The 13569-nt window shown below is 45.3% G+C and overlaps 1 protein-coding gene across 1 annotated transcript in view; it reads right to left on the reverse strand.

The window, feature by feature from the left end:
• Positions 1-13569, reverse strand: part of LOC136373269 (ubiquitin-conjugating enzyme E2 R2) — a 123413-nt gene that overhangs the window by 17342 nt on the left and 92502 nt on the right. The window contains exon 2 of the mRNA XM_066338176.1: positions 11028-11114. Coding sequence (XP_066194273.1) covers positions 11028-11114 — 87 coding nt within the window. The remainder of the gene's footprint in view (positions 1-11027; positions 11115-13569) is intronic.

A 13569-nucleotide genomic window follows, 5' to 3' on the forward strand; every position in this document is an offset into this window, starting at 1 on the left:
ATGACACATTGAGCCAATATGGTTATCATGTCGCTCTCCCCTTTATTGTTTACAGCAGTGACTTTTGTACATTCACAACTTAGTTGACATTACAGGTCACACAAAGTATGTAAACAATCTCTGTCTTAAGGTGGTTAAAGTATCAGAGCCACAATTCTGCATATCAAACCTCATTATTGCCCGGAACATCTTAATGTCAGAAGGGAATTTTTACTGCGCCACAACTGGGAATTTTTCCTGCATCACAGAGGCCTGCAGGCCCTGCAGGCCCAAGAAGCCCACAGGCCGTACAGGCCAAAGGGATCAGTCTGGAACTGCTCACCCTCCAGTAAATCATGTCTTCACTCTTCGCAACAAATCCCCCTTTTTTTTTTTGAGCAATTTCAGACCGAGTCATAGGCATAACTAATACTGTAGACTAGACTTGACATTTACAAATGAGAAAGATGTTTGGTGGCAGTTTTCTTGGAACACTTGTCAATGGTGACACATTGCTCTACCAAATGAGCTATCTGGACTGGGTTATCTATCAAAAGGAAATGTAATAATAACACATATGAAGCTGGATGACTGTCGATTACCAAAATACTTTCTCATTGTCCCAGATTCTGCAACAGCTGAAAAACTCCCTTTCAGGGAGGGCTTAGGTAACCTCCTCGAGTAAGGCTCCCCAAGTTTACCTCAAAAGTCTGTTCAGCTGTCATATATATAAGGTCAAATTGTCAAGACAAAATGACTTGTATTTAGTTTTTGTTGTGGAGAAAACATCAGGCTTTGCTGATGAAAACATCTTCGCTAGTTAAAGTGTGGCCAGGACCTTGGCTTTATCCTAGAGTGATATCCCTTAAAACATTTTTAAAACAAAGCTCTTAACAATAACAACAAAATAATCAATTACCAAGTTATGTCTCTTAAATAATTATCTTAAACTTAACTTACTTCTTATCTTAAAACACAAAAACCTTATAAAATAGCTTATAACTTATAACAATCTTAATATAAAAATCTTCTTTTTTCTTTTTTCCATTCACAACCTTTTTAATGTTTCATCCCAGCTGTTTCTGTCAAAACCATCTTATATCTCAAAAAATCCACTAAACTCTGTAAATTAAATTAACATACTTTAACAAAATTTAACTTTAAAACCTTCATACATTAAATCTCTACATTTATAAAATACAAATCTATCATCACTTAGACTTTATAAACCTTAATCTTAAATTCAATTTATACTTAACAAAGCCTAAACTTAAAATAATTCCTATTATTACTTAAACTTCATAAATCTTAATTTTCACTTATCCTTAACAAGGCTTAAACCTAAAACAAACCACATAAAAATCATTTTAATACCAATAAAACACTAAAACACAATCTAACTTGGATTCAAGTGCATCAAATTATTATAATTAAAATTTACTTTTATTTTAACAAAAATAAATTATTACTGTGTTTTCTTTCGTGTACTTTGCTTGTGATCATGGCACCTGCTTTGCAGGCATTCTTAGGCTTTCACATTTCTCCCTCTCCTGCATGAGGAGTGGGGGCTTAGAACTCTTGTGGGGCACATGTGTTTTTCTCTCTCTCTCTCTGGGACCGCTGTTTGCTCTGGAGACTGAAACTGAAAAGCTAGAATTCTTCCATTCCCCGATGATCGTGGTGGGAGAAGGGAACATGGTCCACTGCCACCGTGCCGTGCTGTGACTGAGCTGGTCATGCTGCCACCTCTCCTGTCGCCGCTGCTGCGGGAGACACAGCCGCTGCTGCCCCCCGCCCCCCCGCGCTCCACTGCTTCCCCACTGTCTGGGGGAGGAAGGGGGCCGCACTGCCTCGCTCCGGTCTCCGCCTCGCACTCTGCCCTCCTGGGTCGTCCCCAGTGCCAGCCCCCCTTGTCGCTCTCAGCTCTGCTTGACCTCTCATCTTTCACCATGCCCTCAGGGTCTGGCAGCTGTGCCACTTCCCAATTGTGCTCAGTCTCTTTCCGGAGCTGGCAAGAGAACTTCCGCTCCTGAAGCCACGAGGTCTATTCAGAGCAGCAGAATGCGGCAGGCAGGCGCCATTGTGTTGCCTTTCCCGGGGCAGGGATTAGAAACACTGAAAACGTTTGCGATCTTGGAGGACTTTTACATCTCTCTGCTTCATTCCCCTGCCCCGTTAAAAGCCTGAATGGCGATCTCAGCAGTCAGGCAGTCTCGGCAGCCTTTGTGTTCGGCTGAGACAGTTCCCAGGTAATTAAACTCTCTTTCCAACACGCGCCAAACTCCCGAGCTATTTTTCTGTCTTTTCCGTCTCCACTGATACAGTCTCGCAGTATTTTTCTAGTTTTTTCCACTCTGTCTCACTAAACACGAGTGATGGTCTGGCTAATTTTCTTGTTTTGTTTGTTATGTTAGCCCATAGGGCTAGTCATTGTCCTTAAGCTTTTCACCTCTATTAGAGAGAATATTCATGAGAAGCCGCGTGCTGTCTGTAACTTTCTATTCATATCTTTTCCTTTCTGTTTCTTTGTTTCACAAGTTCAGCTTACCGCAGCTGTCTTCTCCACTCAATGCGAGCTGCTGCAGCTCCACTTTTCAGACCAGGTGGTCCCGCCTCCAGCCTTCCGCTCCCACACTTGTCTCCCCTGCTGAACTGTGCCGGTCCTGGTTCAGAAACAAAGACGGAGTCTTCCTGCGTTCAGGCGATAAATCCCGCATCCGGGAAACTTAATTAATCTTCGTTTAGGCGATAAAATTAATCCGTGAATTGCCCGCAGCCAGCATGTGTCGGCAATTCTCAATCCGCATCGAAGCGCAAATCTGCTTGCGTCCAAGCAGTCCGTAGCTCACGTCTGAGCCTGGCTCGTGTCCGAGCCCCGCATCCAAGCGATCCGCATCGACGCATAGGTTCCCTGTTCGGGCACCCCTTGTAACAAATGTCCTTAATTGATAGGAGGCTGGACAGAGCAGATGACACATCAAGCCAATGTGGTTATCATGTCGCTCTCCCCTTTATTGTTTACAGCAGTGACTTTTGTACATTCACAACTTAGTTGACATTACAGGTCACACAAAGTATGTAAACAATCTCTGTCTTAAGGTGGTTAAAGTATCAGAGCTACAATTCTGCATATCAAACCTCATTATTGCCTGGAACATCTTAATGTCAGAAGGGAATTTTTACTGTGCCACAACTGGGAATTTTTCCTGCATAACAGAGGCCTGCAGGCCCTGCAGACCCAAGAGGCCCACAGGCCGTACAGGCCAAAGGGATCAGTCTGGAACTGCTCACCCTCCAGTAAATCATGTCTTCACTCTTCGCAACACTGGCCTGTGCCTATTGAGCCACAGTTCGGTACTCTCAGATGACTGTAGTTGAGGCAGAAACCCAAACTGCCTTTGAGGACACTATGACTGAGACAGGGACTCAAACAACAACTACAGTAATTGCCTCAGAAGTGAAAAAGAAAAAGTGGACAAAGAGAACAACACATCCATACCATCAATTTGAAAAGGAAGAAGAGGAGGAGGAATAATCAGGAAAGGAAGCATCTGATCAAGAAACTAGTCCTTCAACAAATTGAAGAAAGGAGTGAGACAATTCAAACAGGAAATCAAAGTTTTTTGGTCCCTGACCTCATCAGAACTTCGAGACTTGTGAAAACATTACAGCCATGTCCTGGGTTGTAGTATAGGATGTGCACAAAGTATTCTATCACCATCTTCATGAACTGATGAATCCAGGTGGGGCAGTGTTTTCCCAGGCTCCCTCCCTCTGGGCTGTCTTCTGTTAATGGCCCATCAAATGCCTTGCTGCATGACTCATAGATAAATTCCTCCGGGAGCTATCTCTTTTTAATGGGCCTTCAAGGACCTCCTGTATGACTCATCATCCCATTGTGAGATGCTCCGCACACGGGGAGGAGCCAAGCATTCTCACCTGGATATAAGCTGGTATTTGAGACAGTACAAGCAGCCCTTATCCACTGGATTCCCAGAGGACCAAAGCTATCAGACCTTTCTACGGAAACACAGCTTCAGGAAGATCACCTCACCTGGACCGCTTCCATCACCCTGCTCAGGTTGTATTCTGACTCTGTCAGTGGTCTTTTGTATTATTTTGTTTATTTTATTTTACTTTTTTTTTTTTTCCTTTCTTCCTATTAAATTGTATTTCTGACTTGGAGCCTCTCACTTGTTTTGCTTTCAAACCACCACAAGCCACTAGTCACGTGAGCGGATTTCTGCCTGGCTGCTTTGATGCTGGGATAATGGGGCCGGCAGTCAGGACTTAAAAGGTCATGAAGCCCAGCAACTGGCATCTCTTGCTAGAGATCAGGAAATTGAAAGAAGAATTGGAAAAGGGGCAGCAATTTGCAGCCTCTGGAGATGGCAAGATATCCATTTAAGAATCTTGTGAATTCTCCAGGGAAGTGGGCCACTGCAGATGGAGATATCCAGTACTTGAGAGAATTAGCAGTGCTAGAAGTCATCTATAGTGATCTAAAAAGTGACAGGGTCTCTAAAGATCCAGAGGGTGTCCCTTGCACACTGGCCATGTGGAAGAAGGTGGTTCAAGGTGCCCTTGCATCATATTCTAACAGCTTGGCAGCAATGTATTACCCACAAATAGATACACCAACTGTAGAGAGAGCAGCTTCGTGGCTCAAAAACTTTTAAGAAAATCTTTGTACCTCTTCATCCCTACAGGCCAGTGCCTCAGCTGTCAGGATCTGCCCAAGAGATTGGTCTTCTCCTGCTCCGGTCAGAGGGAAAGGAAGCCCCAGGCACATGCCGCATGGTGCACTCTGGTTTTTCCTGTTTGACCAGGAGTTGGACATAAAGTGGGATGATGAATCCACCTTTCTGCTGGAAGCCCATATATGTGAACTGATAGGGAAGCAAGCTGTTAAGAAGGGGTCATTCAAAATGACTGTCAGCATAGTTGCTGCAGAGACACAAGAAGGCAATCAGCGATCTCCCACATAGAAGAACTGAAATCATGTCCTTTGATCCTGGTGAGGGGACTTCTGGTCTGGCATCGCAAAGGTCAGACAATGAACACTCCAGTGAGGAACATGAATGGAGGGTCCCTGCCTTCAGCAGGGAGGAAGAAATGGATGACTGGATATATCGGACTATGTGGATTCCATGGTCTGGCATGCTAGATACACAGAAGTATAACGCTTTGGTATACATTAGTACACAGAGGTTCCCATCTCTTTCTTTCTGTTCAAACATCTCATGGGACCACAGGAATCACAAATTCTAATGCAATACAGTCCATCACAAACACCTTTGCTCAAAAATCGTCTCCTCAAATGCATATTTTACATGATTTAAAAGACAATCTACCTATAGAGTTCATTTCCATAGCTCAAACAAGAAAGTCCAGCCAACAGGTGATGCCTCAGGTTTTGGGTTTCGGCGCGGGATTCGCGTCTTTGGGAACGTTCTCTCCCTGGGCTCCAGGCCCCAAGGATGGACGGCGTGGGGGATGGAGCACCGTCATTTGGAGTGTTGATTGGACGGCGAGTGGGGCGTGTGCAGATGGACTGGGGCCTGGAGGGGGGGAGGAGGTTTGGTGACTCGGTCTTTTTGTGGGGCAGGCCTTTTGAAGCGAGCGAGGCAGCCACTGCTGTGGCCGCCGGGGCTGGCCTTGAAGGCCAAAATAAAATGCACCTTAACTTTAACCCTGACCGGCCTCTGCCTCAGTCATAGGCAACAGTTTTTGGCGACTCCGCCAGGACATCGGGGTTTGAGGCTGCTGGGAACCCTTTGGACCAAGGCATTTTTTGTCTTGTCAGCAGAGGTCCTGAGGCGCCGGCACCAGAGCCCTTGAGACAGAGGCGCGTGAGTGATTGGGATATCAGGATGGGTTGTGTATATTCTAACAAAGGGGATAATGATAAGGCTATCCCGAGGGACAGCCCTCTGGGGCTGGTGCTGAGAAACTGGACGAAGTTGGTTGGGGAAGAGTCCACGCTTCTAAAGCCTAAACTGATTAGGCTTTCGGAGAGATTATGGCCAGCATACACATTAGATAATGGAGAGGTGTGGCCTCAATTCGGGAGTTTTGATAAAAGGTTGATATCTAGTTTGATGTCATGTTTGTGTGGGGATAGGTGTTTTGAGGAACTGGAGTATGCCTGATTGTTTATGGTACTGGCCAGTGAACAAGCTCGGGATAGCAAGAGAGGAAACATTATGGTTGTACGAAAGAAGAAGGAAAAGCCGCTTCTCTGCAGCGTGTGTAGCGGAGACCAGCCAGAGGACCTAGTGGCCCCTGCGCTGAGAGCAGCTCCTGGCACCGGACAGGGTGCAGCCACCCCCCCGCTGCCATCGCCCCACTCACAGCCGCGGGGCGGGCCCGGGCCTCGGGCAGTGAAAAGGGAGGAGGAGAGGTTTCGGCAGCGCCGGACACCATCTCTGTCCCCATCCCCTTCACCCCCCCAAAGGGCGGGGAAAAGGGGGGAGGGAAAGCCGGCGGCAGCAGCTCCTGGCCCCATCCCGAAAAGGGGGGGCCAGGGACAGAGGATCTCACAGGGAGGGTGTGGACTATACCTCTCATAGGGGGAGGGATCCCTCCCCCGATCTCGGGCCTGTCCGGTACCATAGCAACCCCGAAGGTCAAGGAACTGTCTCGGGAGATGATGTTATCAAAGGCAGACGGGCAGCAGGCAGAGCCTATCGGTCTCATAGTCTTACACGGATTGGGAGTAGAGCTGGGCTGTTAGTTGCAACAGAATCGGATAGCTCTCGCTCAGACAGCTCTGAGGAGGAACAAAGTGATGAAGAAACAGACAAAATTACAAATAAGCGTAGGAGGGGGAGAATAGCAATAAAGGCTATCAGAGAGCGAAGCCAAATTGCCCGTCGTACTAGGAAAGGGAAAAAGGAAAGGGAGCCAGTCCTTCAAGCTCCATTAAGACAAGCAGTTGGTAATCAAGGGCTAGTGTATGTGAAGGTCCCATACTCCCTCATAGAGTTAGAACAGTGGAAAACTACAGTAGGGAAGTATAAGGAGAACCCAGACAAGGTAGCCAAGTTAGTAGAAAGAGCTATCAATTCCCAAAATCCTGATTGGGCTGACTTAAATTCCATGCTAGATATGTTACTTGATCCCACAGAAAAACGAATGGTCAATAAAGCTATTACCACTTTTGTTGAAGGGGGCATAGCCAGTGGATTGCTTCAAGGTACGGTCACTCAGATCTTCCCCCTTGAAAACCCAGAGTGGGATCCGAATTTACCCGAGCAATTAGCAAGATTAAAACGATATCAAAACCTCGTGGTGTATGGATTGAAGCATGGTGTCCCTAAGGCTATAAACTGGTCAAAACTCTATGAAGTTAGGCAAAATTATGATGAATCACCTACTGATTTTTTAAATCGGTTAAGAGAGACCGCTGTCAAATACACAGATCTAGATCCTGAGTCAGGTGATGGTAAAGCACATCTGGTTTTGCTGTTTATGGGCCAAGCTTTGAACGATATCAGAAGGAAACTGCAGAAGATAGAGGGGGTCCGAGATATGGATAAATTGTTAGAGGTGGCCTGGAAGGTGTTTCGGGATAGAGGTCCGACTGAAAGGGGCAAATCTCAGCCTGTTAAGAAGGCAGCACAGGAAGGGCCATTTAGGAAGACTTCCCCTACAGAGAAGGACCGGTGTACCCTCTGTAAGAATTTAGGGCACTGGAGAAGAACGTGTCCACTGTTGAAAGAAAAATCCTCGGTTCCCCAGCTCCCAGTGGTACAGACCTCGGGTGGCTCAAGGTCCGATTGATGGAGACCGAGGGCTACCCCCCCAGCAGAGCCCTCGGTTATAGCTAAGCTGGGGAAAGAGGATATAGAATTTTTAGTGGATACAGGAGCGGCTTACTCTGTGTTAAATACCTTAGAAGGGGAACTGAGTCACGATACCGCACATGTTGTTGGGGCAAGCGAAACTCGACCTTTCTTCCAGCCCTTGGACTTTAAATTAGGAAAGCATTGGGTGACCCACCAATTCCTTTATATGCCCAACTCCCCCAAACCATTGCTGGGCAGGGACTTGTTAGAAAGATTGGAGGCAGAGATTAAATTCAGGAAAGGGAAGGGTGTACAAATTATAATCCCTGAATCTAAATTTGTCCAAGTCGCTGCACTCTTTATACAGGAAAAGCACGATGAAATCCCCGCTGAGGTTGAGAGTGTGGTAAATCCAATAGTGTGGGCTGGTGATGTCCCGGGAAGATCTAAATAAGCAGAACCAGTGAGGGTTACACTCAAACCAGGAGCTACACCAGTAAGACAAAAACAATATCCCTTAAAATTAGAAAGTTGTATAGGACTAGCACCTATTATTGAAAATTTCCTACAACATGGTCTGTTGGTGCCATGTGAATCCAAATTTAACACCCCCATTTTAGCTATTAAGAAAGCTGATGGTAGGCGCTACAGGTTAGTGCAAGACCTAAAGGCCATTAACAGAATCACAGAGGATATACACTTGGTGGTAGCTAATCCTTACACCCTTTTGACCACATTAACAGATGAATTGGGGTGGTTCACTGTGGTGGATCTGAAGGATGCCTTTTTTTGCATTCCTGTACATAAAGATAGCGAAGAGCTTTTCGCTTTCGAGTGGGAAAACCCTACAACAGGGAGGAAAAGCCAACTCACTTGGACGGTTTTACCTCAAGGGTTCAAATGCAGCGCAACTCTCTTTGGGAATCAGCTGGCAAAGGAACTGGAGGAATGGAAAGGACGAGAGCAGGAAGCAGTTGTTCTTCAATATGTTGATGATATCCTGATTGCAGCTGGAAACAGGGAGGACTGTATACGATTTACTGTAAGCTTGTTAAACTTTTTGGGATTTAGTGGATATAAGGTTTCGAAAGACAAAATGCAGGTTGCTAGAGAAGAAGTGATCTACTTGGGACTGGAGATCTTCCGTGGACACCGATGGCTTAGCAAGGAACGGAAGGAGGCCATCTGTCAGCTCCCTGAGCCCCACACTGTAAGAGAAATGCAAGCCTTCCTGGGAATGGTGGGCTGGTGTCGGTTATGGATAGCTAATTATGGGTTGTTGGTAAAACCCCTGTATGGAACCTTAAAAGCAGCTGAGAGAGGGATTATTGAATGGACTGAAAAATCCAGAGCAGCTTTCAAACAGCTGAAGCACTCTCTCATGTCAGCTCCTGCACTGGGATTGCCAAACTTAACTAAACCTTTTGAACTCTTCACACATGAGAGGCTGAATATGGCCCTAGGGGTACTAGCACAGCACTCTGGCTGAAGTTGCGAAATTCTTCCTTGACTCCTCAGCTTGGCTCCCTCCAGGGCAAAGCAGCCGGGGCTCCGCCCACCTCCACAACCCAGTTTCTCCTTTAACCATCTCCTGGGAGATGATGACTAGGAGAAGCCATCACTGCACCCCGGAGAATTTCCTCATGTGATTAGGTCAGCAGTATGTGGACAAGCAGATATTCAGCAATACAAAGATATAGGGGGAAGGAAGCAAGAATGTGAGAAGCTTCCTTCTTACAGCAATCAGTGTTACATGATTGGAAATTCAAGCAGGGCAGCACTGCATTTAGATCCTGGATGGGTAAAGGTGTCATGGGGCTTGATGAGATCAGCACAAGGTTTTAGGGATCGATGTAGTCAAGGGGCGAGCCTTTCTCCATGTTTATTCATGGTTTGTAGTAGACACAAAGAATGCCTGCAGAAGACCTGTGATAAGGAAACAGAGCTGCACCAAATAGAGCATTTTTCAAAGACCTTTAACTCCTCAAAGTATTCAAGCAGTAGTCCTGGCAGGCTGATGTTTGTCTAGGATATCCAAAAGTTTAGCAGGGATTTGATTGGCTTCCACTAAAAAAATTGAGTTTTGAGCCAAAACAGGCCTTCAATTTTCAAATACAGCCATGAAATTTGGTAATTTTGAACCAATTGTATGAAATGAAATGAAATGAAATGCTGCTTCTCACAGTCTTTGCAGCAGTACTGTCAAACTGTCTCAAACTGCTGCTCACATGAGCTCTAACACAACAGCTCAACTCAACCAGGCTCCAGGAGAAACCTTAAAGGTCACTTGAAAGAGGAAAGCCCAGCAAAAAACACAACATAGTCCATTCACAGCAGATGCAGGGCAATGTATCCTATGCCCCAGCAACAGCAGATGTTACCCTGACCACTAAGCCCCTGAGCTAGTCCATCAGCAGAACACCACACCAATCTCATGGCAGCACTTCCTCTGGTGCTTTGGTCCTTGACAACTTTAAATCTCTTCAAGCAGCCCATGCGCAGCATCATGAAGAAAATGCTTTCAAGCTAGGGAGTGCTTCTTTCTAAAAAACATAAAATCATTCTCCTTCTGAACCTACTATATAGTTGTACCATGATCCAATCATGGATTTGATAGCCCACTGTTACACTCTGAACATCACTCATACATGCACTGAACTAAGGGCTTCTTCAAATTGACTAGCAGACATTAAGTCAAAAGGTATCTGTTCACTCTGGTCCGAGGGTGGCAAGGCTGTGCATGACTCCTCCTGAAGCTGGACTCCAGATCTGGTTCTTTCTGCAGTTGGAGCATGCCAAGTCCAAACCCCTTTATCATAGGCTGACTGCTGCAGAAGACTCTTCCCCAACATTTCTTGTCTCATCACACAATTTCAACTCAAATTAAAAATGTACTTGAAAGGTGTACAAACAACTAGTTGTCTAAGTATCCCAGTACAGCAACACTCCACGCACCAGTTTAGGGGATCCAAGAATCCCCTAAAACTGCCAGTGCTCATGGCATGATGCTTCAGCTGGGGCTGCTTGCTGCACTTGCAGGTATGAGAAAGGCTCCATCCCTGTCTACAGAAAAAGCATTTCCTACAACATTTAGATTTAACTCTGCAATCATGAAGCTGGCATTTAAACGCAAACAGCTAACTACTTTAGTTATGGCTAGAGATGTTTAGTATCTTCAATACTTCTAGAAGTTTAAGGACATAGGAAACCTTTTCACATACCTGAGAAAAAAAAATATTAGCTTAAAAAACACTTTACCTCATAAATGTTGGGGTGCCACATTTTGGTCAGGAATCTGAAGGTAGGTGGTGAATATGGATAGTCGATAGGAAATTTAATGTGAGCCTGGAAAATAAAGCAAAATATTTTATTTATGAAACAGAACAAAGAGATCAACAAGCAACCATTGCAGTGAAATCATGGAAAAAAAATCCACTAAGTCCAATAGATAGTTTGTTTTATATATCAGTGCCCATGTGGACCCACAGTATAACTCTACACAATTTCTTATGAGGAAAATACTAAGTGAACCAGAAAAATCTAAACACCAGGCCTTACTTGGGCTGGTAACACTCAGAAAACAATCCATAAGGCATTTACCAAGTCCCAATTCAAGCAGTACTATCCAACAACTGTTGTTCAACAGGATAAACTAGATTTGAAAAGGTAGAACTCAAGATATAATTGCGCTCTTGCTCGGTTCAAAACACTTGCAGGATAAGAACACTTGCTAAGGTGAAAAGACCTGTTCTACATTTGCCAGTGCAAAGGTTTTTAATTACTCTTTCTGTGTGGGAAAAAATTTTAAAATTATTAAGTAACTGTTCAGTTGAGATCTAAAGGACTGGGGTTTTTTTGCCTTTCTTGTGCAAGTTAATCTGGCTGTCCTAGGGTGACTTTATGATGTTGTATTGTATCTCCTACTGTCTGCTTTACACCAAATATAAGTTCTATGCCTTTAAGCAAGCTCAGAGAGAGAAGGGGGGGAAGTGGTGGAAATTCCTTTCACTGTTTGTGTTTAAAAATGGAGATAAGGGTCTCGATTTTTCTTCCTGCTCTCGGCCCTGCAGCAGGGAAGAGAGACGGAGAGTTTCTCTCTGCTTTTAGCTAGTTTTTCTAGTAGCTAAGGCAAAAAAATTTCCATGGGACTGTGGCTTCTTCTTCTTCTTGAACTGTTCAGCTTTTCAGTCTGGAACAGCATCGCCTGGGGCCCCCTCCCACACTGCACTGGCCCAAACGCTGCATCCCAGCACCAGAGAGAGAGAGAGAAAGCCAAGCCGCACCCACAGAAGGCCTCTCTGAACCACAGAAGGACTCTGAATTTACCATTTCTTCAGAGCAGTGAGAGGTTTTATTTCACATTATTCATATTATTCATTCTATTCATGTCTGTGAACACTCTGCTTGTTAAATAAACAGTTCTTTTTTCCAAGGGAATTTTTTCTGAACCTTGTGTGGGGGAGAGGTTGCTGAAATATGCCTTCTTCAGAGGAGACACCCTTTTGGGACATTTCCTTCTAAATTTGTCTCAAACCAGGACACTGGTCCATCTACTTGTGTTCCTAATACTACATTCCTTGCCACCAAAAGCATTTTCCAAGTCTGAATACCATCCGTTTGTTTAAAAAATCAGCATAACTTGATGAACCAAATATTAATGGGCAATGACAGCAAAATTACCTTCCAGTGCCTCTGAAGTTAGTAGGCAGATGTAGGGCAAGACTCTCAGAGCCAAGCCAGTTGTGGGAAGACTGCAGAGATCCCAGCACTGAATATTAACTTCCTTGTGCTGTCCTGCAATTCACAGCAGTCAGAAGAGCCATCCAGTAGGAAAGCAAGCTGTATCTGGACTGATTAACGCCAAAAATGCTCCCCTCAAAGGAGGACTGGCAGACCACTTTCTGCATTGTGGAGCACAGATTCTTCCCTTGGCACTGCTCAATCTGCCGAGAAAGTCCCACCAGTCTAATGTGCCATCTCCAGAGAAGCATCTCCTGGCACCTGCACCACAGCTAGGCTCACAATCAACTGAGAATACAAAAAGAGACCCCAAAAGCAGGTCACATACAATGAGAGCAGAATCCTGGGTCACCTTCTTCACCTCAAGCACCTAACCATGCAACTTGGATGCAGAGTGCTGACCTTGTTCAACAGGACAAGCTATGGGAAGTTTTATTCCCAGAAACAGGAGCAGGCAAACAGATCGGATAAGAGCCATTGAGAACCTGGCTACTGTTTTACTTAGACTGGCATATGCTTTTGCCTTGCAACCCAAATTTTATGAGGCCAGAGTGCCAGATACGCAGCAAAAGGTTTTTCTGTTCACCTTTATGAAACAAATTCAGAAGCTCATGTGGCTTTACAGTCTGTACGTGCCTGCTCATGATACTGACTCTATGTGGGTGTGTTACAGCAGCACTGAGTCCTTACCTCAGTCTTTTGCCACAGCACCCTCACAACCAAAAGATTTATCATCTGCATAAACAATCCTAGCCCACAGTTCAAGGCCAGTTACACAAATGGCATGGCTCCAAGAGCAGCAATCGAATGCCTCTTGTCACCAGACCACCACAGAAGAGCGGCTATGGCTACGGCAGCAAGGACATGCCTAGCTCTACACACCACCCTACAATGGGAGCAGAGCAGAAATTTACCCAGGGCAGAAGAGCAGAACACATTCACTTCAGCTCAAGTGTTTGTATTGTGTAAGCTGCAGACTCCTCTGGTGTGACAGCTAGTTTTTAGCTAAGACAAAATAAATCTGGTCATGGCAAGTCCAGTTCGGCTGACCTGGCTTGTT

Source organism: Sylvia atricapilla, chromosome W, assembly GCF_009819655.1.
Source record: "Sylvia atricapilla isolate bSylAtr1 chromosome W, bSylAtr1.pri, whole genome shotgun sequence".
Classification (NCBI taxonomy): Eukaryota; Metazoa; Chordata; class Aves; order Passeriformes; family Sylviidae; genus Sylvia; species Sylvia atricapilla.